This window comes from Eucalyptus grandis, chromosome 3 (genome assembly GCF_016545825.1).
Source record: "Eucalyptus grandis isolate ANBG69807.140 chromosome 3, ASM1654582v1, whole genome shotgun sequence".
NCBI classification, from domain to species: domain Eukaryota; kingdom Viridiplantae; phylum Streptophyta; class Magnoliopsida; order Myrtales; family Myrtaceae; genus Eucalyptus; species Eucalyptus grandis.
In genome coordinates this window covers 67,981,227-68,005,047 of record NC_052614.1, presented here as the reverse complement: position 1 = coordinate 68,005,047, position 23,821 = coordinate 67,981,227, and the positions used below count along the sequence as shown (strand labels likewise).

The 23,821-nt window shown below is 40.1% G+C and overlaps 5 protein-coding genes across 5 annotated transcripts; 2 read left to right on the top strand and 3 right to left on the bottom strand.

Moving 5' to 3' along the window:
- Positions 1–5,535: 5,535 nt before the first annotated feature.
- Positions 5,536–7,019, top strand: LOC104438573 (calmodulin-like protein 7). Its single transcript, XM_010051751.2, has one exon. It carries the CDS (start codon positions 5,666–5,668, stop codon positions 6,386–6,388), a length of 723 nt encoding a protein of 240 aa, XP_010050053.2. The 5' UTR covers positions 5,536–5,665; the 3' UTR covers positions 6,389–7,019.
- A 1,695-nt stretch (positions 7,020–8,714) lies between these two features.
- On the bottom strand, positions 8,715–11,955 carry LOC104438572. The gene is made up of 5 exons (XM_039310178.1): positions 11,252–11,955; positions 10,469–10,625; positions 9,693–9,913; positions 9,395–9,568; positions 8,715–9,133 (listed from the first exon to the last, which is right to left on the bottom strand). The coding sequence occupies exons 1-5, from the start codon at positions 11,480–11,482 to the stop codon at positions 9,047–9,049; spliced, it is 870 nt and encodes a 289-aa protein (XP_039166112.1). The 5' UTR covers positions 11,483–11,955; the 3' UTR covers positions 8,715–9,046.
- Positions 11,956–13,245: 1,290 nt separating this feature from the next.
- Positions 13,246–13,998, bottom strand: LOC104440506 (indole-3-acetate beta-glucosyltransferase). The gene has a single exon (XM_010053421.2). It carries the CDS (start codon positions 13,996–13,998, stop codon positions 13,246–13,248), a length of 753 nt encoding a protein of 250 aa, XP_010051723.2.
- A 757-nt stretch (positions 13,999–14,755) lies between these two features.
- On the bottom strand, positions 14,756–15,451 carry LOC104440505 (UDP-glycosyltransferase 74F2-like). The gene has a single exon (XM_010053419.2). It carries the CDS (start codon positions 15,449–15,451, stop codon positions 14,756–14,758), a length of 696 nt encoding a protein of 231 aa, XP_010051721.2.
- A 1,627-nt stretch (positions 15,452–17,078) lies between these two features.
- Positions 17,079–21,328, top strand: LOC104438571 (actin-related protein 6). The gene is made up of 9 exons (XM_039310409.1): positions 17,079–17,230; positions 17,275–17,562; positions 18,033–18,293; positions 19,197–19,404; positions 19,534–19,597; positions 20,014–20,098; positions 20,209–20,259; positions 20,344–20,406; positions 20,493–21,328. The coding sequence occupies exons 1-9, from the start codon at positions 17,079–17,081 to the stop codon at positions 20,620–20,622; spliced, it is 1,302 nt and encodes a 433-aa protein (XP_039166343.1). The 3' UTR covers positions 20,623–21,328.
- The last annotated feature ends 2,493 nt before the right edge of the window (positions 21,329–23,821 follow it).

Here is a 23,821-nt window from a genome sequence, read left to right as displayed (position 1 = left end):
AATTAACCTATGATTGGTGATTTGGAATGTCTCTACGAATGTGACATTTCTCCAATTATCTTGCTATTGAAAAATAAAGGAGAGAGCCAAGACCCAAAAGATGATAGAAATTGATTCAAAAGTCTAGTTAAGGAAGTGGATGAGGAAAATTCATATAGACCCTTTAATAGACAATTCTCAAATACCCTAAGAACATCAGTCATATCAAAGTAACCCAATACTTTTTACCAAGTTGTGTTAAATAGCCATATATCTCATTCAATGTTCAAAAAGTCAATATCGGTAAAGTAAGTTTATTTCAAGTGCCTATTCTGTAAAACACCCGATCAATTAGGAATAAGTTGGGTCTACTAATCTGTTGAAGGGCAAAGTTAATATTCCCTTATTCTTCTTCAAGTTATCAAAATTGGTCATTATTATGCAATTTAGAATTTGGAATGGATCGTCGGATGTAGAATTTGTCCTACAATCCTATGGTTGAAAGATAAATAAGAAAAGGCCCAAGACCCAACAAATGGTAAGAATTGATTTGAAAGCTTAGCCGAAGAAAGTGGAAGGGGGAAATTTCAATAAGTCCTTGTCTTAATCGTCAATTCTCAAAATATCCTCTTAGCATCATTTCAACCCCAATAAAAAATGTCACCATCGGCAAAGCATTATCATTTCAAGTGCCTTTTCTGGAAACTACCAGGCAGGAATAGGACTAAGGTAAGTTCACTCGTTGTTGTACAACAAAGTCAATAGTATTCTATTCTTCCTAGAGTACAAAATTTGCTCATCAACCAACGATTTACTATCTACATGCATCATTAGATGTAGTGTTTCTCCGTCAATTATGTTGTTGAAAGATAAAGAGAGCCAGGACCTAAGAGATAGTGGAAGTTAATTCCAAAGTCTAGCCGATGGAAGTGGAAGGGAATATCAATTAATCCCCTATGTGGAAACTCAATTCTCAAAATATTCCCTAAACATCATTTTGTTTCAATATAGCCTTGATATATGGACATAATTGTGTTAGATAGCCCCAAATCCCATTAGATGATATGTGAAGTTTATTTATTATTTTGTGATGTAAAGAGATACTTTTGTTCTTGTGGAATCTCCTAATTTTATTCTTCCCAAAATGCCATCAACAATTTCTTTATATATACATTGAATGAGAATAAAGTGTGAAAGTTAATAACCTTTAAAGACAAATTGTCTTATGTTACTTGACACATCTAGTTAACTAATGAATCTTATACCTTCCACTTCCATTCATATATTCTTACTCTTGAATTGTTCAATGTTTTAACATGTGGCATAATCTCATTCTACAATAATCAAGTAGGTTATTAAAGTACATGCAATTTTTAAGGAAAATAATACTATAAGTGTTATAACTTTCATACGGCACTAACTTGAATATTGCAACTTTTTTTTAATTACATGAGTGTCATAACCTTTATACCATACTCACTTGAGTACCATCAATTTTTGTCCAATCACTTAAGTGCCATGTAACTTTTCATCGATTGTTTGAGTGTCATAATTTTTTTAAAATGTTCATTACAAATGCTTTACCACTTCAGATACACTTTGAGTGAACATTTTTAAAAAGTTATGACACTCAAGTATTTGATTGAAAGTTATGACCTTCAAGTAAATATTTTTTAGAAATCATAACACTTAAATGGTTGAAAATTATCTATTCGACAACCGGAAGTATAAAATGGACATACAGCAAATTTAAAAAAAAAAAATCTTGATAGAAAATTATCAGATTTTAGACAATATTTCTTTCTTTTCTTTTTCTTTTTTTTTTTTTTTCAAAAAGAGAATGAAACAAACAAAAAGGAATTATGCTTGATGCTTGTTGGTTTTTTTTTAATAGCTTTGAACAATTATTCAAGCGTGCATTTAAATAGTTGTACAAAGCTATTAAAAAAAAAACTCACAAGCTAGCGGTGAAATTATTTTCGTGAGTACACAACATTTAAATAGTTATTCAAAGCTATTGAAAAAAACTCACAAGCATCAAGCATGTTTCCTTTTTGTTGCGGTGAAATTATTTTAGCGAGTACACTATAAAAGTATTGAGTTATGCATTTAAATAGTTGTTCAAAGCTATTAAAAAAACTCACAAGCATCAAGCATATTTCCTTTTTGTTTGTTTTATTCTCTTTTTGAAAAAAGAAAAGAAATATTGCACGTTACAATCTCTTTTTGGCATTTGTTGAACATAGACACAACACATTTGTGGAACTTAGATGCAATACGTACTTATCTAGTTATCTTAAATTTGAATTTGACTAGTATGGTGAAAAAGTTGGGTTGTACAAAAAAGAAAAAAGAGTGATTTGATGAAACAAATCTAATATACTATAAATTTTTAAACAAATTTCAATTTTTCTTTGTTACAAGATGATCATGATTTTCATTTTTAAGTTAGCTTGGACTACTTTGGCCAGAGCTTATTTTATCAATGTTTTAAGTCATGTAAAAAAGATTTGAGGTTTAAATTTGACAATTGTATTCATTTATTAAACAATGAATATTTTAATTTCATTAAGTGTGAAAAATGTTTTATATTGGTGATATTACTTTTGGAAACCATGCATTTATTTTGTCTACTGCTCTTTCTACAATGAGACTTCATTTGTTTTCGCTAAAAATGAACAATTTAGAAAATATTTTCCTAAAAATGATCGATTGTAACATTCGAAATAATTAGTAAATTGAAAATGCTTTGTTATCGATAACAATTTATGTCTAAATATTTTTGTAGATGATAAAATTATTTTTTTTTATTTTTTTTGTAAACAATACAATCATCATTTTCGGAAAATATTTTCAAATCATTAAGTTGTCACAAATAAATGAAGCTTAAATATAAAAGTGTTTTATAGCAATGATGTTCTTAATAAAGATCTTTTCAATTAGCTTATTTTTTATTTTGATTGATTAATTATTTATTTTTTTAATATAAAAATCCCAATTCGTAGTTTTCTCAAGGAAACAGGACAAACAAGTCGTTCAGCTTCCTGGAGAAACACTGATAGAGGCGGCACCGTTGCTCCCCTGGACCTGGAAGAGAGAATAACGGTGCTGTCAGCCTGTCACACACTCTTTTCCCTCAAAAGAAAATGTGAGAATCCATTAAAGTGGAAATTCAAAAGTCACAAGACTCATGTCTCATGGGACGTATTGTGCAAACGCTGCTCTTTTATTCTTTATGAAGAAAAGCACGACTTGAGCAACTTTACATTATTGACTTTGGTTTTATTCTTTAGTAAGAAAGGTAAGATGCTCGACCGGCTCTGGTGATCCTCTCTAGACATTACTACAAGAGTCTCGTACATCCTGAGAAATATTCGATTTTATCCATAATTATTTTGCATTACTCAGTTCCAAAAGCCACTTCTTAAAAAAAAAAAAAAAACTAGGAAACATGTGAGACAACATAATGACTTGACCAACGACTTGACCAATAAATGTTTTTATCGTGAAATGATGCAACTTTCCTATTTATTTATTAAAAAAATTGGTCATTGACAAAACATAAAACAAGCATGTTCCAAAATCGGTCATTTCAGAACCTATAGCTTTAATTCCCGACTATAATATTTTAAAACCAAAGATCTCAATGTCAATTCATGATTCTAGACTGGGAAGCTACCCACTCTAAAGCTGATAAACCCTAATGGATTGATAATGAAATTAGGATGGAGTTAACACCAACAGAGGTGATGGGCATTAAATGCTGGTGGAGGGCAAGTTGTGTGTGTTGCATATGTGTGTGAGAGAGATTCAAGTATCCCAGGTCTCGCATTTCATGGGTGAGATCTTGTGCTGTTATTTATAAGTAAGTCTGACCTTCAAGTGTCATCACCTGTGCAATCATTTAACTACTTTTAGAGTTTGGCCTGCCTGAAATGGAGCCCGATTTCTGTCGAAGACGGCAATGGAGCTCCGCGGAGTTGCTGCTGAGCCGCAAGTACTGATGGATTGTTTTTGGGGAGAGAGAGGGGTACAAGTTTTGTCGGGACTCCTCTTGTCTGTCTCTCCATGGTCGTTTGCGATCGCTCACTCGTTGCCGCCAGCAATGCCTCAGTCCGACAAACAGTCCTCGCGTTACTCGTACAGTAAATCCATCAGTCATTCATTTCTCCTCGTACGGTCGAGATTGATGACCTCATGCAAATCGTTCGATAGCGACAAGGCCTCCATCGGCAAGGACCTTCGGTTTGGGGTCGTCGCCTCATATCCAGAGAAAGTAGAAGGGTTGCCAGGTCATGGTAAACGTGAATTTGATAGTTTGGCACCGCACCGCCCATTGCGGCCAATGGTGATGATGGACAGTAAGCGGATACTAGATCTGTCAAAATGAATTAATTGTGATTTCTTAAATCATATTTAATAAGTTGAGTTATTATATAAATTAGTTATATTCAATAAATGAGTTATAAATAAATTTGAAGTAATAAAATTCAAAATAATTTAAGTACTCAATAGATTCACAATTTGCTTAAGCCCAACTCAATTCTATAACTCTCTCTTACCCTTATTCAATTTCCCTTATTCAATTTAAGTCATACTCACTTACTCCACTTTTTCATTTATTCGACCACAAAAAACTCAGTTTGTGACTAATATACCCTCCGAAAAATTAGATTAATACCACAAAAAATCACAAAAATTATAAACTATGACAAACGAGTGTAAAATCCCAAATTGATATACCGGTCAATTGTCACGTATTATTTAACTTTATAATTTAACAAGAAAATTTAACTAAAACTAACGGAGGGTAAATTTGTCACAAGTGTAAGAGTTTAGGGTAAATTTGTCAAAGATATTTTGGGGTTGTTGGTGGTGAAAAAATAGTTTGGGGTAAATTTGTGTTGAAGTGTCTGGGTTGGGGTTTTTAAGTATGAACCCTTTTTTTTCTTAAATCTAATAAAATATGGAAGAATTTCAATAATACAGGTCGTATTATATATGAATTTAGGTATGGATTGAGCCAATATGAATAACTAAATATGCATTATATTGAAATGACTCAATTCCAGTTGGACCATTTTCAATATGACCCCAATCCACCCGTCGGTCCAACAGGTCCTACGCGCATAAGAAAAGGGCAAAAGGAAAAACAAAAAAGCGGGACTGATATGGAATCATTGCATAGCAGGACTGATATGGAATCATTGCATCTACTTTTATAACTTAAAAGAGCTTATACGCGCAAACGCAAAGGCCCCGCTACCTAGAGACCCACGAAAACGCCCTAAACTCCAATTCCCCTTCTCGAAGGCCCCGTAGTGTAAGTTGGACGGGAGCCATTGATTATTACGTTCGAGTCCTACCAAGAATTAAAGAAAACTTGAACGGCAGCAGCATTACTTTTCGTCCCCTTCCACGCGCACCATGATGTCCACTTCTTCCCTCGTCCTACCGGTCGATGGTTTGGACGCATCCGGCTTTTATTCCACGCGGTTTGTGGCCCCGCCCCCTGCACGCCAAATACCGCGTCCCTTCCGTGGTAGCCGGACGTCAACGTTCCAACCTCCTCTCCTAGGCCCTTCTTCAACTCGACCGCGTTGTCGTCTCTCTCTCCTTGTCAGTGTCTCTGCCTCTCCTTCCTCTCATCTTCCTTGAGCTCATTCTCCTACAAACCACCACCACCATGGTGCTGCTCGCCGCGCTCTTCTTGTCCCTCGTCCTCCTCGTTTCCCTCGCCAACGTGCTCCTCCTCCGCTTGCCCCCCAAGAAGCTCCCCGCCCTCCTCAGGACCCTCTTCGCCCAGCCGCCGCCCCCGGCGGCACCAGGCAAGGTGGACGGCGGCCCGCCGCCGCCGCCGCCGCCGCAGAAGCAGCAGCAGAAGAAGAAGGAGCGGCGGGGCGTGAGCGCGGAGCTGAGAAGGGTGTTCGCCACGTTCGACAAGAACGGGGACGGGCTCATCACCAGGGAGGAGCTGAGGGAGTCCCTCAGGGGACTCCAGATCTCCGTGTCGGACGAGGAGGTGGAGGAGGCGGTGGCCGGGTCTGATGCTAATGGCGACGGCCGCATCGACCTCGACGAGTTCTGCGGCCTCCTGGAGTCCATGTCCGCCGTCGGGAGCGCCGTCGGCAGCAGCAGCAGCGATCGGAGCCTGGGCGATGGGGAGTGCGGCGGGGAGGAGGCGGAGCTGAAGGAGGCGTTCGACGTGTTCGACAGGAACGGGGACGGGGTGATCACGGTGGAGGAGCTGGAAGGGGTGCTGTCGTCGCTGGGGATGAGCGAAGGGAAGAGGGCGAAGGCGTGCGAGGAGATGATCAGGAAGGTGGACGTGGACGGGGACGGGATGGTCAACTTCGACGAGTTCAAGCGGATGATGAGGGGCGGCCAAGCGCTTCTCGTCTCTGCATAACGTCATGCAAGAATACCTAAGGGAATGGCGCACGCTGTATAGGCAACGAATAAAACCCTAGGACAGCAGTAGTTACTATCAGTGTCGATGGAGGAGTGTTTCTTGCAAGGATCGGATGTCCGAGAACCGGTGTCCGTCGCAACTGTAACATCAAAGGTCCAGGTAGAGTTTCGTCAGTGTTTTCTCGAGGGATTCCGGTGGCCACCGAGGCATCGCCGGAGGAGCCTCGAGGGTGTTAGGTAATAGTAATAGATACGTAAATCTATTTACTATAATGGGTCACTTGTTCATCAAGGAATGTCTTGCGGTGTTGTATATCTTTGTTCTTTCTTTCTTTCTTTCTCGGGTTTAGCTTAGAAATTTAGTAGAAATCAATAGACGTTGCGTTGATCGGAAGAACGGTGGTTCTGTGGTCAGAATAGAATCGGGGGGTGTTATGGGGTAGGGCCAGGATTTGACTCCCGGATGGCACGGGAGTTTGATTTGTTCCTCCTTATTTTTTGTCCTTTTTATGCACGGACCGGGTCAAGTGCATGACCGGTCAAATGTAGTTCGTAGACGATTTCGCGTCGTCTTCAGTTTCGACCATTTCATTCTCAGATTTTTATATAACTTGACATATGGAAAAGTATTGCACGCCCTTGTACGGCATACATGTTCGTTATCGAAAGGATCATGTCGTAGCGTAGACCCGTCTTTGTGAACCCCGGAACACGCGAGGATGAAAAGGTCTCGTGTCCCAAATGAAGTTTGATGAATGATGGATCCTACAAGTAACTTCGATGGATAGAAGATACATAACAAAAATGATAAAGTAATTGCAACATGGCTGCTGTCACACGTCTAGTTCTCCTGTGCTAATATTTCATGCAAGAGAAAGTCTTGGAACCTCCACATTCTTATAACATACTCAAGGGACTGCATGGAATATGCCGATAGAAGGCTAAAACGCTTGCAAAGTTATGTCCTCTTGCCGAGTCCAATGACCAAACATCCTGAAAAAACCTGTCGCGGACAACAGGAGAGGAGCATTGTCTCCCCCACAAACCAAGTTCTGATTCCGACTGGGTTGCCCTGACTTTGCCTTTTGAGGTACATAAGCCATGGAGACGATGTTCTGCATTTAGATCTGCGAATGGAATCTTAGACTTGTGGCCCTACCATTCACAAATTCCATGAAACCTCAGAATCACTCACCGAAAGCAGCCCATCAGATAAAAAGCTAAAATTCCTCCGTGATAGATCGGTACAAACCGGCATGGAGTCTCAAATTAAGGGTCAGCTTTTTCTATCCACCTTTCCTTGGAGCTGAAGCAAGAAACGATGCTGGACAATTGGCAAGCAAAGCCTACGAACTTTACTAATGGTACAAGGTTCTCCTAGCAAGGACTATTGGCCTAAAAGAGGAAAAGGATATCGTGACAGGACTGGCTTTCCTTGAGTAGGATATATAGAAGCTTTTTCAAAGACAATTAGATTGTTTGGTAACGTATCAAATAGTATCTAAAAAAAAGAATATAATTCAATTTGATGACTTTTTGTTCTCAAGAACAACTCAAAAATCAAAGCCCCAAGCCACTTTTTTTTTTTCTGTTTTTCATTTCTTCTTTTTTCTTGATAGGCTAAAGGAAGAAAAAGAAGAAAAAAGGAAAAAAATAAAATAAAAAAATTATAAATTATAAATTAAAAGAAATTTAAGTTATTAAAAGAAATTTGAAAATCATACCAAATGTATTTTTATCCTGAAAATATAACTTTTTTACATTTACCAAACCCTTTAAATGTTGAGAAACTTGTCTAGAGAACAAAAAAAAAAAAAAAAAAACCATTTCTAAATAAAAATATTTTTAGGAACGGAATGATTACTAAACATACAATTAGCCTCTAAATTGAAGGCTTGAAAATTTTCTTATTTGTCAAATCATCATAGAGCGAAGAATCAGGTCCAATTAAGGTGGCAAATGGGAGCATGCCTGCTTATGAAAAGAAGAGTGCATCAAATTGTCATATTTTAATTGCATATCACCTCATTTGTTGAACCATCTTAAAGAAGGAAAATAATAGATGATGTCCCCATCGTTTGTTTTCCCAATTTTGCAAGCATTTGTTTCGATGGAGAAGGATCCTCCCCGTAGCCAAGCTCTACAAATAAATCGAGTAATTACGGTAAATGGCTGTGAGGTGAGCAAATCTCAGCTGGGGCATTACTAGAGGTGCATCGGTACTTGATCGCGTCACCAAGTTTCCTTGTCTGGCACTCCGCGGATCGGTAGGATGCCAAGCAAGTGCCTTCAACGAAATTGCCCCTACTTATTTGTCAGAGCAGTTCATGAAACGATGTGATATTGCAGTGATGCAGCGACTTTCATAAACCATGATTTCCATATATAATTACACGCAAACACAACCAGACTACTGGCATAACAAGCATACCATTTCCATCTGCTTTTAGATACGAAGAAACGAAACAATGTAGACAACTAGTTTCCAACTGCGTTTTGCTAGCTTAACTTGTAAGACACCCACTGCTGATTGTGGATGATGGGGAGTTTTACAGCCTTTGAATGTCTTCAGGCCGTTTGCACCCTTTGAATGATAGCTAAAGTGCATAGACCACGGTGCACATCAACAGCACAAATCAACAGGTTCATAGTTTCCCTAAAACACATCAGGGTGAAAACGCCCAGGGATGGAGCTACTTTGTTGAGCTTGCTTCAGGTGCACCGTGAGTGCATAGTTGTTCACCTAGCATGGCATCAGAAGATAAGGCAGTAAGACAAAGATTCACTTGTCTAGAGACCACAGAAAAGCAAGGGTCAAGACAACAAGATGGATCCTACGTATCTCGAGGACCTATCAACAAAAGGAGCCAAACAGGAAACACAAAAGCGTCTCTACATTCTACAGATAAATTTATTACAGAAATGAAATACATTATGTTCACATGAATAAATAAATAAAAACTAAGCATATAGTTAAGAAGATTCAGGGTTCACAGATTCAAACCTCAAGAGTCCTCAACTGCTCCTGGTACTGAGACACCAGCTGCTTCAAATGCTGCAATTCCTGACTCCTTAATTCATGCTCTTTCTGGCGTTCATGCTGAATAGCCACAGCTCTCTTGAGAACTGTATTTTCTTGAATCAGTGCTTCAAGTTGCTGCTTCAGCAGCATATTTTCCTGGAAGAGATACCATCAGCATAACAGACCCGATCCATCTTAAGGTTTTGTGTGTGTGTGTGTGTTTTTTTTGGGAGGGTTCAAAACTCAAAGTAGTAAATACCCATACGACTAAAATTGTTACCTGGTGAACATTCCGGGATGCTTGTGCCCCAGCCCGAGCCAAGATGGATTTCTCTAATGCCTCAAGTGCTCTCGCAGCACGGGCTTTGGCATCATCCATATTGGAGGCACTCGTCATCTCTCTAACAAAGAGCTCCACCCATTCTGCCCCATCGATTGATATTGTCTCTTCTGCTGATGAATCCTGTGATAAACCTGGCTCTCCAGCAGTTGTTGCACCCCCTGCAATGCAACAGTCATCATCTACTGTCATGAAACTTAAACCACAACAAGCAGCAAAAGACTTTGAGAGTTAAGGGCAAGATGACACATCAATCAAGAATTCAAGAAGAAAGTCATTCCATAACTAATGCCTGACTCGCGACAAGTAGATAACGCTCACAACCCATAAAAATCTAACAAAAGCTCCCCACCACACCCGACAAGAAAAGGGTGCGACATAAGATTGTGATGAAGAGAGAGCCCCAAAGCAGGTAATTGAGGTCAAGTTAAATTGGATATTCATCGCTTCATGTGCTTTCACATGCCGCAAGGCAAATTGAAAAACCTAGTTACGAAAGTATTCCTTCCTACTCTGTAATCCAATGTCAAAAGAGAGCTATGCCATTCTTTCTAATAATCCAAATATTTGAAATTGATAGTTTTACTTCCACATCTATAAAATGAACCTGTGAAGATAAAAAGAACATAAAAATTGAAATTCCCCAAAAATATACAGAAATTAATGTGCATAAGGTAATATTACTTCAAGTAATCTACCAAGAATCCAAGATTCACCTTGTGACTGAAGCGGAACATTGACATCCACTGCTGCATTAGCCCCATCCAGAGCAGAACCTAAATTTGGATCAGCAGATCCCAAGCGAAGTTCATTCAATCTTCTGATGGCCGAATCCAAGTCATTACCACTTTCTTCAAGTGCTCTCTCGAGAAGCTGGAACATGTCACGACAATGTCAAATGTCATATTAGCAAACATGTAGATATATTTTTTCTTTCTAATGACAATCAAATTATCATCTGGGAAGAAAAAAAGAAAAAGATTATTCATACATCAAATTGACTCATTTTTTTCCATGTCTCGTTACAATGAGCATGGAAACACTCCAATTTAACAGAGGTTGTCAATTGCTAGGCAACAGCATAATCACAGGAATGATGAGACGTAACAAAAACATGAAATATAGATTTCAACTTATTGACAAAACATAAAAAACACTGATCAAAAGGTTCCGTGATGCTATGCCATCAATCAACCAAACTAAAATCATGCCGCCAGACAGATCAACATCTAACAGACCAATATTCATTAAAGAGAGATCAATAGCTAGCAATCTGCCCAATACACCTAAAGCTATGATAAAAGCTCCTGGCTTTAATATCATCTACCAACAACAACCCAGAAGCAGAAGACCCATAAAATCGACGATTCCCAGATTTCAGGATCACATACGAAAAGCCATGAACAAAGTCAATTACCGACCGATCAAGGTCAAACAAATTTCCTCTCCTCTACCCAAGAAGCACAGCAATGAAATAAGGACGATGGAACAGTGGAGACCTGCTTGTCCATATCAGGGAAGACCGCGGCGAGCTGCTCGATCAGGACCGCCGCCGACCCCGGCTGGTGCGAGGAAGGAGGGGAAGCGAGGGAGGACGGCTGCTGCTGCTGCCGCGGCGGGGAGAGGCGGACCGGGGAGGACGAGCAGCGGATTCTCTTGGAGACGACGGGGGACGGGGCGGCACTCAGTTCCTCGAAGAAAGATCTCTTGCCACACACTATTGCAGACATGTTTCGCAGGAATCTGTCCGCTTTCTTTTTTTCTCTCTCTCTCTCTGTCCCTCTCCCTCTCGCGGCCGATCTAATCTAACGAGCCTGCCGAAACCCACGAACTGTAGCTCATGCAGACGATCTGATCTCGTCAACTGGGTCGGTTCAGATCGACGGGAACAGGGATGGCATCGAGAACCCAGTTGAGCCGAAACACCAAGGAGACCGGTTTCTTGATTCTGCTGCAATTCGAGAGGAGATGGGGAGGGGGGAAGGAAGGGAAAGGTGAAACCTTTAAGACGCGGGGAGGGATTCTTGCTGTGGAGACTTGGGGGAAGAGAGAGAGAAAGAGGGAGAGGAGAGAGAAGCTGGAGGAAGAAGCAAATTGAGAATATAACCCTATCTCTACCTTCCGCAAAATGGGCAGCCAGCCACTTCCCTTTATCCTCTCTCCTCCTCCTCCCTCCTCCTCTCTCTCTCTCTCTCTCTCTCTTTTCTGCTTCTGCATAATTAAAGCTGCCTCTTTTCTTTTTTTTTTTTTTGGGGGGGCGGCTTTCCCATGTTTTTGTTTTCTTGTCCGTGAGGTCAAGCAAGGTTTTTGTTTTTGTTTTTGTTTTTGTTTTTGTTTTTTGGGTTTTGGTCCGGAGTGGACCGACGGTCTGGTGGCGGGCGGAGGTGGAAACTTCACGGTGGCCGAAAGCCGAAAGCCCTGCCCAGCGAGGAACTGCAAGATGGTCAAATGGCCATTGGTGGTGGGTGGGCCTTGGTGAGAAAGAGACGTCCGGGCTTTTCTCTTTTTCCACCCCCACTTCTTGGAAAACTCGCGGTGTTCTTCCCGTGCATTAGAGACAAAAAGCCAATCACGATCAATAAATACCCACGGAAACAAAAACGACACAAATAATTCTTTGATCTAATGTGTAATGTCATCTCAAATTTTTTAATTTATTCGATGTGGTATCTGAATTCTGATCCAATGCACAGTGCCGTCATCCCTAAACTTTTAATTTATTAATTGTGGTTTCGACTTTTGGTTCAATCATGAACCTTTAAACATTTTTCACATAATTCAATAATTATATTAAACATTTATCAATAATTTAAGAATGACATCAAATAAATAAAAACTTTAGGAACGACATTGCATGTTGAGTCAAAGTTAATAGATCATATTACACAAATTAGAAGTTTATACCGCATCGAGTCAAAATCCAAAGTAACCATTTATACTATTATCTCTAATATTTAAACAACTTATTTTTTTTTTTTAATAAATTAGAATTGAGCCACACGTTACATGAATGTATGTGATTCAATTGTTCCATATTAAAAGAAAGCGAGTGAGCTACAACCATCTCTTGATTAAAACATATGGTTAAGAGTTTAGGAAATGTGGCAACCTACCTGAGTGATAAATGGCTATAAGAGAGGGGAAGAGAGAGATATTAATAATTATGTGAAAGCATATGAGCCTTATGTATAGATTAATTAATGTTTGCGTAATCTAAAGGTATTTTTAGACATTGAATAATCATGCCACGACAAGGCATTATCCTAATATTCATTAATTTAGTGGCACTTTTATAAATATAACAAAACTTCCATTAAATTTATGTAATTCAAGGAACGCTCAATCTAATGCCAAATAAAATGTTAAGCATACTTTATACTTTGTACAAGATAAGACTCATCTTCGACACCATAATGGTGTTTCACCTTAATTTTAGTCTAGAATTTAATTTTCATATAACAAAATAATTGTGAAAATTCAGGATGTTACGCTTCTACTCGATTGATGCACGACTCAAAAGCTCCTCCACAAACTCATCGATGTTCCGATCCGAGCTCCCGCCTTCCGCCATCACCGCCTTCGCCGTCTCCATCCACATCCTCGCGCTCTCCGTCACCTCTCTCCCTCTCCCTCCTCCTCCCACCACCTCTCTCACGCACCTCTCCACCTCCTCCCTCCCAACAACCCCCGACTCGTCGGCCCTAGCCCTGACCCCAACCCTCCACACATCCTCCACGAACTTGGCGTTCGTCGGCTGGTCCGTCCACTGCGGCATCGCCACCATCGGGACCCCCGGGCAGACCGCCTCGATCACCGAGTTGAGCCCGCAGTGCGTGACAAAGCATCCGATCGCGTCGCTCTCGAGGACCTCCAGTTGATTGCACCACGGGAGGATTAGAGCTTCCTCCGAGCGGATCGAGTCCATTAGATCCCGAGGGAGCTTGTGCTGCTCGGTAGATCGGACGATCCAGATGAAGGGGTGGTCGGCGAGGGCAAGGCCGTGGGCGAGCTCGGCGAATTGGGACGTGTCGAGGTCGGCCATGCTGCCGAAGGAGACGTAGACCACGGAGCGGGGCGGGTGGCGGTGGCGACGGAGACGGTGGAGGTGGTGATCGGGGTGAAGAGGTTGACGCCATACGCGTTGTCGTTGGGGAGGCGCTTGTCCAGGTACAGGGAGGGAAGGGTGGGGCCGACGGTCTTCTGCGGCCACAGATTGGCGGACATCCAGTCGATAACCTTGTCTCATTGGAGTGAGGCAACAATTTTCATGTTGAGATGAATAATTATTTTCCTAATTAAATTCAGGATAAAACACGTGCATATATTTCTTCATAAATAAAGTAAATAATTGACTATGTCTATAAATATAAGGATTCGGTAGAAAGTAATAATTGTTAATTTTCTATGGTTGCTTATGAACCACTTTTTCAGCTGGGTTCTAGACAGTGCTAGGCAAAAAAAAGACCAAACTAAGGATGAAGGAGATTGTTAGAATAATCATGGTTTAAGCTTTTAAAACATTTAATGGTAAATATATGCACATTTGGTACTAGACAAAAAAGGACTGAAATAAGTGTAAAGGGGAGTGTTGGAATTCATCTAACAATTTAAACTTTTAAAACAGTTAATAGTAAATATATCAACATTTGGCACTAGACAAAAAAAAAAGATCAAATTAAACGTGAAAGGAAGTGTTGAAATAATTAATTATTAAACTATGCTTCTTTTCGCACGAAGAATAAATTTGCACAAGGTGACATATGTGCATGATGTACACTCAAACACGTCCAAGATTCTACATGACATTTCATCGTGCAATTTAGATATGTCAACATCACCTTCCACACCAATCATTAGTAAAATATTATGACATGAACAATCCTAAATAATCGCGACACAGTAAACTGGTTCCTGTTCTGCTGCTAGACAGTGAGGAGGAAACTGCAAGAAAAAGTTGCAGCTTCAACACGAATGACTGACGAGGATTGCTAACTGGACTTAGCCTATGATGATGAGAAGGCGGCAGCATAAGAATGTAGGTATACCTCTTTCTCCAGCTCGTAGAAGGTGTCACAGAGCACAAAATCAGCTTCATCCACGTTGATGAATTGGTTGATCACCAGATCGTAAGAGGCAGGGTACGTCCCCAGCTTGCATACAAACGATGGCGTCTCCGGCGGCTCCAGAGGCGGCAGCCCCGGGACCTTGACGATGTCCCCCGAGAGAGGAAGCGGGAGCAAGCCGCGCTGCACATGGTAATATATGTTGTTGACCGCGCATGTCTGCGTGAAGAAAACCACTCCGACCTTTTCGCGCTGCTTGGCCACGTCAAGCACCCACGGGAGGAACCCGTCGTAGATGATCGCATCGACCGGTCGGCCGGAGCAGCAGTCGAGCTTATGGATCAGCTCGGCCAGGCCCCTCGACCCGACGGCCTGGAAGCACGTCAGGTAGGCCTGGATGGACTCGGCCTCAGCGAGGCCGCCGAGGTCGTGGCCGTCGGAGATGGTCTCGAGGGTGATGGACGAGGAGGGGTGGGCGTGCATGGATTTGGCGACATGGACAGTGAGGGCGAGGGTGGCCTTGAGGCCTTTAGAGACGAGGCGCTTGGAGAATTGGAGCATGGGGTTGATGTGGCCTTGGCCGGGGAAGGGGAGGACTAGTACGTGTGCTCGGTGGAGCTTGCTTGAAGGCTCCATTGGCTCCCTTCGCTCTCTTTCTCTATAGAGTTCTTCTCTTGAAGAGGGGTCATGTATGGATTCTCCCCTCAAGCAGCTCTTTTATAACTCTTTTTTACTGTCCAGCGGCATGAGTACGGACGTCCATGAAATACTGACTCAAGACAATTTGCACGTAAAGAGTCAAATCTGGACAACCCCACCTGTTCAATTCGCCTGGAAGGCCACTTTAATTCAGCACAGTTTACACGCTAGTGGTCAAATCTCTGGACAGGTGTCCTCAAGTTTTTGAATTGAAACTCCTCTTCGATACCGTCACAAATTGAGCCAATTCTCCGGACGATGGAGACTTCATGGCAACCGATTGAATTATACACCAAGAGATTGATTTTCAAAGGCCGAAACTTTGCCGGGTGATCTTAGCAAGATCATAGCCGAATGACTTTTTTTTGCAAGGGGCGTGGTGTGTCGGTCATTTTACGGAAAGAACGAGTGCCAATTGAAGAATGCGTGCATAGAATTGACAGAAAGATGTGGCTTCACCAATGACGGTTCGTGAACGTGCGTCCATCCGCTGAGTATAACCTATGAAGCACTGACACTCTAAAAAAGCCTTTGTATCGTGTCAGATACTTCGACACGTGTCTGATACTCTTCGACACTCTCGGACACTTGATCAACACGTGTCGAAAAATTCGACACTTAGTCAACTTTTCCGACACTTTTCGACACTCGAGTTGGAATTCTAACATATAAGTTTTCAATAGATGATTCCGATATTGAGAATATTTTAAAAATTTAATAAAGGAGAGGTCAAAATATATATGTAAAAATAAAAAAATAATAATAAAAATAATAAATGAAGAAAGAAGAAAAACTTCTCTTCTAACTCTTACTTCCCGTGATACATAATTTATCATTTAAGTTTTCTTTTTCTCCTCTTCCAATATATCTAACATGCGAGTCCAAAATATGAATCGCTTGTTTTTCTTCAAGTTTTATGAATTATTGAAATAAAATTAAATTTATCAAATTAAAACAATAAATGATATTAATAAATTGCGGATTAATGTTTTTACCGCATATTCATTCTAGACTTTTTAATTATTTATTTATGAATTTGATTGAAATAATCATAAAAGTGATAATTTATTATGTATATATAAAAATATATATTTAATATATAACGTGTCGTAATTCTCTATTTTTTAAACGATGTATCAGAACTTGTCGTCTACTTAGGCTACAACTAGAAACCGGTTATTAGAAGAGATGTGGTGGTGCAAATGGGTGATTTTTAGGAGAAGTGATACCCACCAAAACAAATTTACAATACTAGATTTTGTTGTTGGAAGAATCGCAAAAACTTAAGATTGTTTTTGACAAATATGATGTTGGACATAAAAATATATAAATAATTTTTTTATTCATGAAAATATTTAGATATAATTATTATAATCAATAAAAATATTTTTCTTATTATTCAATTATTTTAAGTAATAGAAATAATCATTTCAAAGAAATATATATTTTCAATTATTTATTTTCCGTGGAATAACCCAAGCTTACATATAATTAATAATTAGGGCCTCGTCGTCGATATGTAACCCACTCCCTGACGAGTCCGCTCCCTACTTCCGCCGGAGAAATGACCGGCGTGGTGGTCCTCGACAACGGCGGCGGCCTCATCAAGGCCGGTCACGGCGGCGATCTCGACCCCACCACCGTCCTCCCCAACTGCCTCCTCCGCCCCCTCTCCTCCAAGAAGTTCCTCCACCCCGACCCCTCGTCTCCCCCTCTGCCCCCTCCTCCGCCGCCGCCGCCGCAGCCGCCGCAGCCGCCGCGGCCGCCGCCCTCGACCTCACCTCCGCCGCCGTCCGCCGCCCCATCGACCGCGGCTACCTCATAAACGCCGACCTGCAGCGCGACATCTGGGCCCACCTCTTCGCGAACCACCTCCGCGTCAGCACCCCGTCCTGCTCCCTCCTCCTCACCGAGCCGCCCTTCGCCCTCCCCTCCGTCCAGCGCGCCACCGACGAGCTCGTCTTCGAGGACTTCGGCTTCAAGTCCCTCTACGTCGCCGACTCGGCCTCGCTCGTTCATCTGTACGAGGCCAGCACGAGCCCACAAGGGTAAATCGCTATGAATTTCCACTAGGAAATGGTGTATGGGTTGGTTTAGGACTTCCTTTTCTGGGAGGAGTAATGGGTATGATTCTGATGTTCTGGTCATGGCTGATTGTTAATGGAACATGGCTATTGAAGTGTCAAGGTTGACTAGAATGAGCTGTGAGTGTTGATAACTTCTTATGCTTTCCTCTTTCATATATGGTAATCACTAAGAATTTCCACTGGGAAATTATTATGGGTTGATTTAGGACTTCCTCTTCTGGGAGGAGTAATGGGTATGATTCTGAGGTTCTGGTCATGGCTGATTGTTAATGGAACGTAGCTGTTGAAGTGTCAAAGTTGACTAGAATGAGCTTAGAGTCTTGATAATTCCTTATGCTTTCCTCTTTCATATATGGTAATCTTGAAAAGCTGGAAAATTTTGAGCTTTTTTGTGGCTTTTCACGTTGTGGTGACTTTCGGCTGTCTATCAGGTTGGTCTCCAAGGCGCAGTGTAGTCTTGTTGTGGACTGTGGGTTCTCTTTTACGCACACGGTGCCTGTTTTTCAGAATTTTACTTTGAATTATGGGGTGAAGAGGATCGATCTGGGCGGGAAGGCTTTGACGAATTATTTGAAGGAGTTGGTGTCATACAGATCGATTAATGTTATGGACGAGAGTTTTTTGATGGACGATGTTAAGGAGAAGCTGTGCTTTGTTTCCCTTGATGTTGACCGTGATTTGCAGCTTGCAAGGTAATGCTCTATTTTGTCAGACGTCTCCTTCTGATGGGTTGAAGATAGCCTAGCAGTTCATGTATGGAGTTAAGCTTGTTTCTGCTTTGTTGCTTGGATAATGAGGGAAATGATGAATATTGAATTCTGAAAGTAATGGTAAGTAACAGGATCTCATTCAGTAGCTGGTTTCCTGTAAATTTTGGGATAGTGAGATTGAATCTCTTCTTGCCCAATTTATATACCTGCCAATTACATAGGTTTGCGTTATACTTGCAAATGGTTTGCAAATGTGGTTAAATTTTTACTGCCTACTGCATGACTATACATGGCTAAGCTTCTACTTGTATCAAAACCAAAAGGAGTTGTCTTTCTACTAGCCATCCAGCTGTTATTGAATCATTCAGAGAATTTTTCAGCACAAAATCAAAGTCAGACAATAAGGAACCCCAAGCAGCTGAGCCCTTCGGGAAGCATGGAATAGAATTACAAATAGCCTCTGGAATTGAATTGATTTATATTAGTTAATATCACTAAATTTAGGAATGAGAGATATGGAGTGCTTGCCTCTTTTAAAGAATCAAAAGGAAAGCTACTGGGTATTAGATCTTACAGAAAATTTGACGCATAGTTGTAATGGCACAAAAAATTCATGTAGATCGCTCATAAAATGGGCTAAGGCATAAAGCTTAGTTGTTGTTTTCAATATTTCATAGTTTATTGTGTTAGAACTTCTTTCAATGCATTTTTAAGCTTCTATGTTTAGTGCTCAATTTAGTAAGTATCGCCCAAAAAAATCAAATGCCCTGCAGTACAGCAGAAGTTTTTAGTTAGTTAGTTAATTGTGTTAGAACTTCTACCTATGCATTTTGGTAGACAACTGTCACTTTAGTGTGCTCACTAGAATCAACTGTACTTCCTTAGGAAGCCTGGACAGGATAATGTCTTCAGATGCACGTATGTTCTTCCTGATGGAATCACACATACAAAGGGCTTTGTCAAAGACCCAGAAGCCGCACGGCGATACCTCAATTCGACAGATGAGTCTCATCTTACATCAGGTGGAACGATTATTGATGTTGAGAAGCCAGAATCTGCAGAAGACAGAAAGAGAATCGACTTAACCAAAAATGTAATGTTGTATATATTCATCACAGCTCTTTTGGGGATTTCTTTTTACCTTAAATTTCTGGTGCGTGGACAGAGAAATTATAGAAGCTATTTGCATTTGCAACTTTATATTTACTACCTTCTATAACAGGAGTTCGACCTGACAAATGAGCGATTTCTTGTCCCAGAGATGATTTTTCGACCTCCAGATTTGGGTGCGTTTTGTGCTGCTCCTACCTTGTTGTAGTCTTCTCTTTGGAACCTTAGTTGAGATTTTATGTGTTGGCGAATTGCCAAGTGCCTGTCACTAAGAGATGTCAATCACATCTTTTTCAGTCTAAGGAAGCGACGGATCACATGATGTTTGGTCTAAGAAAGTGCTTAATCTGTTCCATTGGTCATTTTTTGTCTTGATTTGGTCAAGATCCGTCATTATCGGTTCCATACTCTAAATCTACTTTTCAGCATCTTAGTGAAGATTCAATTTATTGGTGCATTTACCAATTAGTCTTTTACTGAGAAATGTCAATCACATCTTGTTTGGTCTGAAAAAGTGATCCTTACATCACTTATCATTCAGTACTGTATAAATATCAGCCATTGAAGTGCACTTGTGAAACTTCTTTTTCAGGAATGAATCAGGCTGGACTGGCAGAGTGCATTGTTCGAGCTATCAATTCATGCCATCCACATCTTCATCCCGTTCTTTATGAAAGGTATTTTTATCTTTGCACATCGCAATGGTGAACTGCTGGCTTCACTTCTATGCATTTTCAATTGCTAATTACCAGTAGTTAACTTCTTTTCTTTTTCCTGAATCTTGCAGCATCATATTGACTGGTGGAAGCACGCTTTTTCCTCGGTTTGCTGAGAGACTGTAAGCTTTCTCTTTCCATTACCTGCTCAAGTTGAAACTAGCAAGACCTTTGCACCGCCTTATAGTGTTGACACTTTCCTACAGAGAAAGAGAACTCCGGCCTCTTGTCCCCGATTACTACCAAGTGAAGATAACCACTCAACAAGAGTAAATTTTTCCCTTCTATGTTTCATTTATCACTCCAAAGATGCTATTGTTTCCCTTCTTTTGCCTAAAATCTCTATCATCTTCAGTCCTATACTAGGTGTGTGGCGAGGAGGGTCACTTTTGGCATCCAGCCCTGATTTTGAAGCAATGTGTGTCACAAAAGCTGATTATGAAGAGCTGGGATCTGCTCGATGCCGCCGGAGATTCCTTCGTTGAGTTAAAATGGCACGTTTCACCATGCTTGATTACTCTAAATAACCCATTCATATATCGCCCATTCTCTGAGAAGATATTGATGATGGGAAACTAGAAAGTCACACAGTCAAACCAAGTATGTTTGGAGATACTTGAGGAATGGAAATGGAGGGCATGGACTGTAGAGGATACATCTTAAGTGGTTGAATCTGTTTTCTGGTGACTATTGGACAAGGTTGTTGAGAATCTTTTATGGGTGCGGACAGCTGATTGGAGCAGTTTACTCATGGTGGTACTGACATAGCCCAGAATTCTGGCATACGAGTTCCAGCATTTCTCTAGAATGGTGAAGGTGTTCAAACGAAGCAGAACGCCAAAAAAAGGGGACTCTGGATTCTGCAACTACCATTGGAGAATATTTCAACTGGGTAGTTCTTGGGTGAGACCTTGGGACATCGTCGACAGACTGAGATGGCTGTCTGCTCGTTTCTCGGCTGCTGTAGGCCGTACCTTTAGCGTCCTGCGGAGATGTACCGAAATCGGTGAAGACTGCTCATCAAATTCCACCCCGTTGGCATTGAGCTCTTAGCCTAACTTCCCGACCTTTTTGTAGATCTTCTGGCTTCCCAAACCGTGCGATATTACGACCATCATCATTTGTTTGGGTGACAAAATCAAAGACTTGACTTTATTCTCATTGATTTTAAGCATTTTATGTTTTGGATTAGCGAATTTGGCCTGCTTAAACTACCCAGATCATTGCAACACTGAAGGTTTTCCTGAAATAAAATCTAATATTTGTATTCATAAAATTAACTCCTAATTATATGACCCTAAAATTGCGGCGAAAGGGCCAATAAAAAAAGGAGGAAGAAATCCGACGATAAATCTAATCTAATTTTGTCTTGTCCCAATGCGTTATTACTAAGATCCGTAATGGGTAAAGGAAGAAAAAAATCAATGATAAATATCTAATCGAATCTAATTATGTAAGGAGAATGTTTGTTTTAGAAATAGAGAACATCGACAATGAAAATTTAAATTTGATGGAATATCAAGGACAAATGAAAAAAGAAAAATGAAATTCAATGATAAATATCTAAGTGAACTTCATCAATTGAGGAGAAATTTATTTCTAAAACCCCATGATACAAATCTAAAATCTAATCTAATTAAATATAACAATGAATTCTCCAATGTGAACTCAAATTAAAATTCGCTAAAAATGAATAATTTGAAAAAATATTTTCCTAAAGATGATCGTTTGTATTGCTTAAATTAATTAGTTAATGAAGAATTATTTCATTATCAATAACAATTTATGTTTAAAATATTTTCGTGGATGATAAAAATATTTTTTTATTCATTCATTTTTGTTAGTAATTATTTTTAGAAAAATATTTTTAGATCATTTACTTTTCATGAAATAAATATAATATAAAAATTCAAGCCAGCACACCTCTTTACTCGATTTTGACTGTCAAAACTCCAAAGGTAATGGAAGAAAAGATGCCCATTTTACATGTGATTATGGGATATGTGTACTATAAGTTCTAAAATTTATCATGAAAGTATAATTAAGTTTTAAAACTTTCAAAAAGTGCAATCAAATTTTAAAACTTGTCAAATTAATACAATCTAATCCTTCTATTAATAACATCAATTTGTCTAATGAAAAATGTTAATATAGCATTTTAATATTAATTTTTCTCCCATGTATGGCATTTTTTAATTAATTTTCCTTTAAAAATTATTTAAATAATATTAAAAAATAAAAAGAGTTAAAATATTTTTAAAAACAAAATTGGAAAAAAAAAACAAAAAAGGTAGGGACTTGCCAATGCTGTCATCGCTACTGCCCACTATCAACCACAGAGGAGGGTGGACGGCAATAGGCAAGGGCCAACATTGCCCAAATCTAGGTGAGCCATTTCAGCTCGAGGCAAGGACTAGTGAGGCGTCGCCTAGATTTGGATGAGCCTTGCTGGCCCTAGGTGAGGATTGGCTAGGCCTAGCAACAATCATCAGCCCCTTAGAGGGTTGATGTTGCCCAAATTTGGGCACTGTCAACCTAGTCTTGGTGAGCCTTGCAGCCCTTACTTGGGCTAGTGAGGCCTTGCCCGGGTTGGCTATGGCAACCCCTCACCTCCCCCTACTGGCATCACCAGCCCCTTTGACAATGGGCGGCAGTGCCTATGGTCACTAGTGAGTCATTGTCTTTTTCTTTTTCCTTTTCCTCTAGTTTTGTTTTTTAAATTATTTTAGAAAAAAATGACACGTAGGAGAGAGGAATTAATTTTCAAATACTATATCAACATTTTTCATTAAACAAATTGAGGATGTTAACAAAATAATTCAATTGTATCAATTTGACAAATTTGAGGACTTGTAATGCATATATTCCTTTGATTTTCATTGATGATATCGCTTCTGCAAATTCATTCATCCATGCTTACTATGACGTAAACAACCTTAATTTTTTTGTATCACCAAAAACCCTACACTCACTCATTGTGATACAAAAAACCTAAAACCTACACATATGTGACGTATACCCTTTATTACAGTTCTATCCTGAGTATATTTGTCGCATTGATATAGGTTCAATAGGTTTGAAAAAAGAAAGTATAGAGCATTTGTATCACAAAGGGAAAGTACATGATTTCCACCGACATAAAAAAAGTCCACAATATTAATTTCTAGTTTAGGATTTTTTGTGATATTAAGGCCCGTTTGTTTAAATCTATTTTTGTTCCCCAGAACACAAATTTTTGTTCTTTTGTTCCGGGAAACAAAAAAAGAACAGAAACGCGCTTGTTCACATTTTTTTATTCTAGGAACATATTTGCAACAGAACCACCGCATTGATGGCCGCGATAGTTTGGGCTCTCTCTCCCTCATGAAGGGGAGGAGTTCGAATCCCCTCACGATCGCTTCGGATCTTAAGTGGAACGCCGGGGGTGGTGGGTCTTCCTGCTTATGTGTCCCCCCAGGTTTACTCGCCGGCTGCCGACAGTTCGAGGTTCCTAGGTCACAAAAAAAAAAATTATTTACAGTAAAACGAGAAGTAGAAAAAACTTGTTTCTTATTCTCGGGAACAATTCCGAAAACGCTTTTTTTCTCATTTTTTTTTTTTTGGGCTGGTCTATGATCTCGGCCTCGTTAGTGGCCGGGCAAGCTTAGCCTCACTGGATCTGGGCGAGCTTGAACTGGCTCAGCC

What these genes read in the sequence shown, in the direction of transcription:
- LOC104438573 (XM_010051751.2), top strand. Translation starts at nt 5,666, where the DNA reads ATGGTGCTGCTCGCCGCGCTCTTCTTGTCCCTCGTCCTCCTCGTTTCC.
- LOC104438572 (XM_039310178.1), bottom strand. Translation starts at nt 11,482, where the DNA reads ATGTCTGCAATAGTGTGTGGCAAGAGATCTTTCTTCGAGGAACTGAGT. An exon ending in CATCCCGGAATGTTCACCAG is followed by an intron (nt 9,569 to 9,692) that starts GTAACAATTTTA and finishes TATCTCTTCCAG; the next exon opens with GAAAATATGCTGCTGAAGCA. An exon ending in AGCAGTTGAGGACTCTTGAG is followed by an intron (nt 9,134 to 9,394) that starts GTTTGAATCTGT and finishes ATGCCATGCTAG; the next exon opens with GTGAACAACTATGCACTCAC.
- LOC104440506 (XM_010053421.2), bottom strand. Translation starts at nt 13,998, where the DNA reads ATGAGACAAGGTTATCGACTGGATGTCCGCCAATCTGTGGCCGCAGAA.
- LOC104440505 (XM_010053419.2), bottom strand. Translation starts at nt 15,451, where the DNA reads ATGGAGCCTTCAAGCAAGCTCCACCGAGCACACGTACTAGTCCTCCCC.
- LOC104438571 (XM_039310409.1), top strand. Translation starts at nt 17,079, where the DNA reads ATGACCGGCGTGGTGGTCCTCGACAACGGCGGCGGCCTCATCAAGGCC. An exon ending in GCCAGCACGAGCCCACAAGG is followed by an intron (nt 17,563 to 18,032) that starts GTAAATCGCTAT and finishes GCTGTCTATCAG; the next exon opens with GTTGGTCTCCAAGGCGCAGT. An exon ending in CCTCGGTTTGCTGAGAGACT is followed by an intron (nt 20,260 to 20,343) that starts GTAAGCTTTCTC and finishes ACTTTCCTACAG; the next exon opens with AGAAAGAGAACTCCGGCCTC.